At 36.0% G+C, this 8,366-nt stretch overlaps 1 protein-coding gene across 2 annotated transcripts in view; it reads left to right on the forward strand.

Moving 5' to 3' along the window:
* The window catches only part of JMJD1C (jumonji domain containing 1C), a 248,697-nt gene that overhangs the window by 225,057 nt on the left and 15,274 nt on the right, over positions 1-8,366 (forward strand). For both annotated transcript variants that reach the window (XM_007446796.1, XM_007446797.1), the window contains 7 exons: positions 743-832; positions 1,798-1,925; positions 2,110-2,323; positions 2,836-3,050; positions 4,020-4,298; positions 7,117-7,285; positions 7,993-8,083. In XM_007446796.1, the coding sequence (XP_007446858.1) occupies positions 743-832; positions 1,798-1,925; positions 2,110-2,323; positions 2,836-3,050; positions 4,020-4,298; positions 7,117-7,285; positions 7,993-8,083 (1,186 nt within the window). The remainder of the gene's footprint in view (positions 1-742; positions 833-1,797; positions 1,926-2,109; positions 2,324-2,835; positions 3,051-4,019; positions 4,299-7,116; positions 7,286-7,992; positions 8,084-8,366) is intronic.

Here is an 8,366-nt window from a genome sequence, read left to right on the forward strand (position 1 = left end):
CCCCCGCATCGGCAGGCGGACTCTCAACCACTGCGCCACCAGGGAAGCCCCTAGGCTAGATTTGAATTTTATTTCCTCTGAAACTTTTCATGAAATAGTTCTAGATTTTTTTATGCTGAATTTAATGAGCTTTTTGATACTTACTGAAGCTCTTACAGCCACGTCATAGATAAGTAGTTATCTATATCATTAAATTTATATAAGAAGATGTCCTTGAGATCAAGGTATTGAATATTTTTCCTTTGTATGATATGCCTCATGCTATGCCTTAATACATCGACTCTTCCAGGTATGGAGCCTTAATGCAGTAATAGCAATTAAATACTGTCTTATCAAGTTGAGGCTTTTCACATGTCTTGTGACAGTTCGTGTCTTTGACCCATTAGAAAGAAATGAGTTGGCAGTAGCCTCAAACTTATGAGTCTAATGTGCTAAGATCAGGCAAAAGCCCTGTTTGGCACAAATAGCTAAGAGTAAAAAATTAGCTACAGGGAAGATTGAGGTGACTAATACATTAATGAGACTACAGAATGGTCATTTTAGAAAAGGCTAGTAACATTGTTTTGTATCATGTTTTTATAAAATTCTCAGAAGAGTGGAACTGTTTTTTTTTTAAGAAGCAAACATATGAAGCCTACCATTGACATTTTACATAATTGCTAAACTCTTTATATGTAAGCCATCAATTTTATAATTCTAAAACCATGACTAATATAAAAGTACGTATGTTACTATCTTACAGATAAAGAACTGTATGCTTGGATGAAGTGTGTGAAGGGACAGCCTCATGATCACAAACATTTAATGCCAACTCAAATTATACCTGGTTCTGGTAAGTATAAATATACATTATTTTTTGGCGGCATTGGGTCTTCGTTGCTGTGTGCAGGCTTTCTTTAGTTGTGGCGAGTGGGGGCTACTCTTGGTTACAGTGCACAGGCTTCTCATTGCAGTGGCTTCTCTTGTTGCACAGCACGGGCTCTAGGCACGCAGGCTTCAGTACTTGTGGCACTCGGGCTCAGTAGTTGTGGCTCTAGAGCGCAGGCTCAGTAGTTGTGGCGCTTGGGCTTAGTTGTTCTGCGACATGTGGGATCTTCCCGGGCCAGGGCTCGAATCCGTGTCCCTTGCACTGGCGGGCGGATTCTTAACCACTGAGCCACCAGGGAAGCCCTAAATACACATTATTGACTTAGTAGTGTAACAGGTCTTTGTTGTTCCAGATTACTTAGAAGTATGTCAATAGTAGTAGAAAGAAGTGGTAAGGTTTATGTAATCTTGAATTGTTATTGCTCTGTTCTTAGAATCCTCTGTGTAATAAAGTTAGCAGGATAAGCCCAGACCCAGTGATGAAGAGAGCCTTAGAGGAACCATTTTAGAAGGGGAAAACTGGGAATTCTCCAGCAGTCCAGTGGTTAGGACTCCACGCTTCCACTGCAGGGGGCACAGGTTTGACCCCTAGACGGGGAACTAAGATCTCACAAGCCACACCGCGCAGCCAGAGAAAGGGGGGTCGTGGGGCGGGGAGACCAGAGTGTAATGAAAAAGCATATTAGATGTATTTATTACAGGTTATTCTACTTTTTTTTTTTTTTGAGCATAATGATTTTTGATTATAGAGGTAAAAGAATAGAGAACATGAATTTGGTTGAATGATCAAACCTGAAATAGATGGAAGGGATGAAGGAAAAAATGGAAGAAAAGTTGAAAAGGCACAGAAAACCTCCACAAGAAAAACAAAAAATTATTATAATCTTAACAACTAGTGATGATCTTTTTATTAACCATTATATTTTGTAGTTTTGACAGATCTTCTAGATGCGATGCACACTCTTAGAGAAAAATACGGTATTATATCCCATTGTCATTGTACTAACAAACAGAATATACAAGTTGGAAATTTTTCTGCTATGAATGGTGTGTCTCAAGTGAGTAAAAATCTCTATTCAAATAAAATTCATGGTTAATCAGCTTTGATATTTGAAATCCAATTTAGGACTTGTGTTTTATAAATTACGTTTCCTGTGTTACCGTATAAATGTAACCTCTATTTTTAACTCTGAATAATTGAAGAAATAGTATTTTAAAAATTCAACTGTTCTACCTTTGTAGGTTTTACAGAATGTTCTTAATCACAGTAATAAAATTTCTCTGTGCATGCCTGAGTCTCAGCAGCAAAATACCCCTCAGAAGCCAGAGAGTAATGGCAACAGCAGCCCAGAGAGTGATGTAAGCACAGACAGCAAGTTAACTCCTCCAGAATCCCAGTCACCACTGCACTGGTTAGCAGATCTTGCAGAGCAAAAGGCCAGAGAGGAAAAAAAAGGTAAACCTAATTTATTATCTAATAGAGAATTGTAATCAACAGTGTAGTATTATACATTAACATACTACTGTTCACTTAGAAGAGTTTACTTTTGTCTTTTGCTCTCATTATGGCTTAGGTTTTAACATTTGTCTTTTCTTACTAGGAACTCGACTTCCTGTGATCTTATCAAAGTTAGTTACAGAATCATCTGTAGATGAGCGTATCAGTAAAGCCACCAGGGCGATAGATTTGTAACTTTACCTACCCTTTCTCCCCGTCTTAGCTATAGCATTTTTCCTTTGTGACAGGTACAAACTCACCTATATGTCTAAAACACTGAGGAAGGCCTTTTCATATTCAAACTATTTGACTCCTGAAGGATCTAACCCATCCTCTGGTGTGTGTTCAGGTGAATAAATGACTAGTGCTACAGTTTTCATCTCTCACTGTAAAATGTAGGATGCCAGCTTTGTCTGTACTTCAGCAGCATGTTTAATTTTATTTGAATTTTGTAAAATGTTTTATTTCAGAAAACAAAGAATTTGCCCTTGAAAAGCAAATTAAAGAAGAGAGAGAACAAGACAACCCTGATTCTCCCAATAGCAGAACATCACCTCCTGTGTCCCAGAATAATGAACAAGGCTCAACATTACGAGATTTGCTGACCACAACAGCTGGCAAGCTACGCGTGGGTTCCACAGATGCTGGCATTGCCTTTGCACCAGTTTATTCAATGGGAACCCCCGTGAGTGAGATGCCAGATTTTTGGATTTCATATGGGCCTTAAATTTAGATTTGGGGTCTTGGCTGTGAACTACACAATAAATAGATGCACATGAAATCAAATATACCAAATTACTAAGCATGTTCCTATTTGCATTATAATTCTCATAACTTAAAAGCCAGAGATTTTGTTCTTTTCCCAGGTGAAAAGGGTTGCAGAGGGGCATTTTGATTCCAAAAGAGTCCTAATATACTCCTTCAAAATTTGAAAACCATGTATCTAGTTGGGGGAGGGGAGAGGGGGCAGGGAATGACATGGATGTGAATGTTTTGTTACTTAAAATATTTAGACATAAATTTTTGCTTTATTTATTCACCAAAAAAATTAAAAAAAAAAATAAAACCAAAAATTGCATAGGTAGACACAAATTTTTAGTGGCTTTTAAAAGTATTCGGGAGAGTGTACCTATTTGTTCCCTCTGCCCCAATCCTAAAACAATATAAAAGGAAGACCACACTTGTAGTTTCTGCAGATCTGGCGGTTTCTCACATGGAGACCACCCTACTTCTGCTTCCCACTGTCAGGAATAGTGTAGGGATTAGAGATCCATATCCATTGACATGATTCTTTTTTATTTATTTTATTTATTTATTTATTTAATTACTTTTTTTGCGGTACGCAGGCCTCTCACCGCTGTGGCCTCTCCCGTTGCGGAGCACAGGCTCCGGACGCGCAGGCTCAGCGGCCATGGCTCACGGGCCCAGCCGCTCCGCGGCACGTGGGATCCTCCCGGACCGGGGCACAAACCCGTGTCCCCTGCACTGGCAGGCGGACTCCCAACCACTGCGCCACCAGGGAAGCCCCATTGACGTGATTCTTGAAGCCAGATATATTGTTTGTGTTGGTTGCTTGCTATGTAATAGTAAATAAAAGCAAAAGTTTCCAAATGTAATCATTCCCCCTGAAAGTATAATTTTTTTTCCTTATTAGAGTGGTAAAAGTGGAAGGACTATGCCAAACATTCTTGATGACATAATTGCTTCAGTTGTTGAAAACAAAATTCCACCAAATAAAGCCTCTAAGATAAATGTAAAACCAGAGCTCAAAGAAGAACCTAAAGAAAACAGAAAACCTGCCATGGATGAAAACAATAAATTGTACAGTGATATACCACATTCTTGGATCTGTGAGAAGCATATTCTGTGGCTTAAGGATTATAAAAATATTAATAATTGGAAGCTTTTCAAAGAGTGTTGGAAACATGGACAAGTGAGTATTTTAAGCTGATTTAGTATGCTCTGAGTGGAACTAAAGCTGGTTGAATAGGATAAATGGTTTTCTCCTTAGGATTAGAAAGGGGAAAGATAATACTTGACACATTTGAGTTGGAAGATATCAAAAACACCAAAAAAGTTACTAGAATGATTGTTTCTGAATCCTTATTTTTTGGCCAGATTTATGTGAATTAACAGGGAAGCACTGATTATTTGATGTTATAATTTTAATTTGTTAGCAGACTTTTAATAAAGCCATATATTCACAAAGTTTGGTATCGCCTTCCTTTTTTTACATTTGTATTTTAGTTCAGTTAAGAGATTCATTTCTACTATCACAGTGTTAATAGTAAAAGCAGTTTTCTTGAACTGATGAGAAGTATAGATGCTTTTGCCTTTAATATTTACCTGTAGAACATTTATTTATAAGTTAGTTCATAAAATCTTGAATGACAAACTCCATTATTTAATTTGGTTCAAATAAAAATGATTTTCTCTTTGACCAGAGTTTTGATATAATAATGTTTGACACACATTTCAGATGGTAATTTACTACATTAGTGCACAAATTAGGGTTTTGCATGACTTAGTATTCAGTTTTATTCTTGCATTCTGGAAAACATAATTACTATTTTACTTCCTTTTTTTTATTCAACAGTTATTGAGCACCTAATAAAATCTAGTCTTTGTGCTGGCCATTAAGGATATAAAAATGAGTACATCATGTAAAAATGAGTAAGAACCATTTTAGTACAATGGTTCTTAATCTTTTTTAGGTCTCTAGTCCTTTGTAAAATCCAATGACAGCTTGGTTCCTCACCCTAGGAGAAGTACACACCCATGCATTGCATATACACGGTATTTTGCATATATTTTTTTGGTTGGCTCTCCCTTGAAGCCCTGATGCCATTGCTGCGTCACAATTTAGACGACTTAAATTTGTGTAGTCTTAAACAGGCTCATAAATAAATACTTTTATAAATACGTTACATGTTCTCAGAACTTTAAGGTACTGTGGAAACCTAAAAGAGTGAATGAATAAGCTAGAGTACTAATTCAAAAGGGCTAGTATGAACTGATGTCTCAGGGGTTAAGTGAAGGTTTTATAGATGGACAAGAGGTTGAAAATAAAAAGGATCGGGTGTTTGGGGAACTGTTCAGTAGCTTTGTTTACCTGACTTAAGTAAGAGTTCTGTGGGGTAATGATGGGGAGATGAGGTGGTTACAGTTATGATTTTGAGGGGCCTTTTATATCTTGCTAAAGAGTTTGAACTTGATCCTGTAGATGACAGTTTTAATTGAGGAATCAAAGTACTCAGACTGACTTTTTAAATTGAAGTATAGTTGATGTACAATATTATGTAAGTTACAGATGTACAATAGAGTGATCCACATTTTTTAAAGGTTATATACCCTATTTATAGTTACTATAAAATATTGGCTGTATTCCCTGTGTTGTCGACCTCGACATTTTAAAATAACTGACAGCAAAGCAGATTGGAAGTTGAATTGGAGGGGAATAAGACCAGAGGCAAGGAGCCAAATTAGCAAGGCTTTCAGTATTTCAGGAAGATGATAATGATGATGGTAGCCTAAGAATTCTGCTTTAGAATATTCTGATTTATTAATTAACGTGCCTCTATAATTTTTTTAAAATTTTACTTTTCCCAAGCTGCTGGTTACCTAAATAAGGAGTGGCACAGGGCTGGATGGGAGTATTACTAGATAGGCATAATAAGGGCTAGAAGTTAGTATGTGAATTGTCAGCAATAGTTAATTATCTAATAGCTGAAACTGTTTTAATAGTTGGATATATTATTAGCCCACTGAAAGGAAGTTTAATGTTGCAGTTACCCAAGTGGTTAACCAAACTTCTTAGGGTGGTTTTTGCTGTTGTCTTTTTCTTTTCTTTTGAGATACCTTTTTGTGATAACAACTCTAGCTTGAGGTTATTCTGAACTTATGGCTCCTCAAATTTTATTATCTTGTGAGTTTTAAGAGTACTTAAAAATAACATCTTTTACAAGAGACTCTTACGTCACAACTTTCTGTGTTCTCTTTTACTTTTCATTTATAATAAAGGAATGAAAAAAAAAATAAACCTAAGAATAATGCATCAAATTGCCTTTAGAGGTCTTTTTTTACATCGGCATTGGAGTTTTAAAACCACAAATCTTCAATTGTTGGTTTTTGGGTTAGAGAGCCTTGAAGAAATTTGAATTCATGTGATTTCAAAGGAGAGATTCACTTTAAGGGAATTGGTCATTCGACTTGAAATTTATTGTTGTTGCGCTTGGTTGTTTAATATTTTTGTCATGATCCTTGTAGAGGTAAAGAATGTGTGTTTTAAGTGATATAAAATCAGAATGTATATAAATTATGTTTTAATCCCAAGGACTCTGTATTTTATTTAAAAATCTTATTTACATATATTGCATATGTACAAATATATAAGGTTATGTTTTGTCTATAAAAAGGAGTCTGTAAATAAAACGTATTTATATTGCCTAGACATTTTTTAGTATAGCCTTTCAGACTCTTTCCTGAAAAACACTACATATTTTTTGTTTTCAAAATGGCAGTGTACTCTGCTATGTACATGGCGTTCTCTTATCACCTTTTCTCTTTGAAAATATATTGTGAACATCTTTCCAGGTCAGGGACTATTTTTGAAAGCCTCTTTTATTCTCACAATTTGTCATTAGTCCTAAAATTCAACATGTTAACCGTCTGTTGTATGTGTGTGTAAAATCAAATTTTGGAAGTGTCCATATACCTTTTAACTTTTCTTTATCTGTCTGTTTATTTATAAGCCTGCAGTGGTTTCTGGTGTGCATAAGAAAATGAACATTAGCTTGTGGAAGGCGGACTCAATTAGTCTTGATTTTGGAGACCACCAGGCTGATCTCCTGAACTGCAAAGACAGCATTATTTCAAATGCCAATGTTAAGGAATTCTGGGATGGTTTTGAAGAAGTTTCAAGTATGTTGTTTTTTGTTTCTTTGTTTTACTGTTTTCTTAAACATTTTCCTCCAAAATGATAAACTGTTTAATCTTTGAAATGTCTGTACTACTTTGTTGTCTAGTAAAAAGGAACAAGTACTTGGAAGTAGGAGACTGGGTCCTATTCCTGGCTCTACCCCTCATTTTCTTTAACCATAAAGAAGTCATTTAGGAATTCCCTGGCTGTCCAGTGGTTAGGACTCAGCACTTGCACTGCCGAGGCCCGGGTTCATTCCCTGGTCAGGGAACTAAGATCCCACGAGCAAGCCACACGGTGCAGCCAAAAAAAAAAGTCATTTATACTATGTTTCCATATGTCATATTCAATATATTAATATTCCTGGGGAATATTTTTGGCAACCCCCAAAACATTTGAAACTTGAATAACATACTTTGTGTAAAACATTTTGAAAAAGTAAAAGTAAAAATGTAAGACTAATTTTAATAACAATTGTAAAGAGACTTTTTTCAAGAATTCTATGGTGATATTACAGATATCTCTGTTCATAAGGAACAAACATCTTAATACTACATGAATACATAAGAAATAAAAGTCCATAAGCAAGCATTCTTTACCTACTGTACAATAATCGATATTCATTCATTTCACATTTCTTCCTTCCTCTAAACATTAATAAAAATAAAAAGACAGATTATCTTTTTAATAATCAATTGCATTCTTATAGAACGGCAAAAAACGAAAGGTGGAGAAACAGTTGTTTTAAAACTGAAAGATTGCCCTTCAGGAGAAGACTTCAAGACTATGATGCCAGCAAGGTATGTATGTCTGTTTATACTTGTTATTTTGACTCTTGGCTTTTGAGGTTGAGCTGAGATTATCCCCAGAAGTGGGATAATGAACTACAAATGTGAGCTTTAGGCAGTATCCTCCTCAATTAAAAATAAGTAATAAAAAAAGGAAAGAACTGAATCTCTGTAGTCTGAGCCGGGGGAAGTCTTCGTTAGGGCAGTAAAGAAGAGGATGCTGTCAAAGAAGAGGAGGCCCCATTGGGGACCTCTCTCCTCTTTGGTGCTTTCAATTTGCTGTGTTTAGGGAAAG

The sequence above is a fragment of the Lipotes vexillifer genome, unplaced genomic scaffold (assembly GCF_000442215.2).
Source record: "Lipotes vexillifer unplaced genomic scaffold, Lipotes_vexillifer_v1.1 scaffold1562, whole genome shotgun sequence".
NCBI classification, from domain to species: domain Eukaryota; kingdom Metazoa; phylum Chordata; class Mammalia; order Artiodactyla; family Lipotidae; genus Lipotes; species Lipotes vexillifer.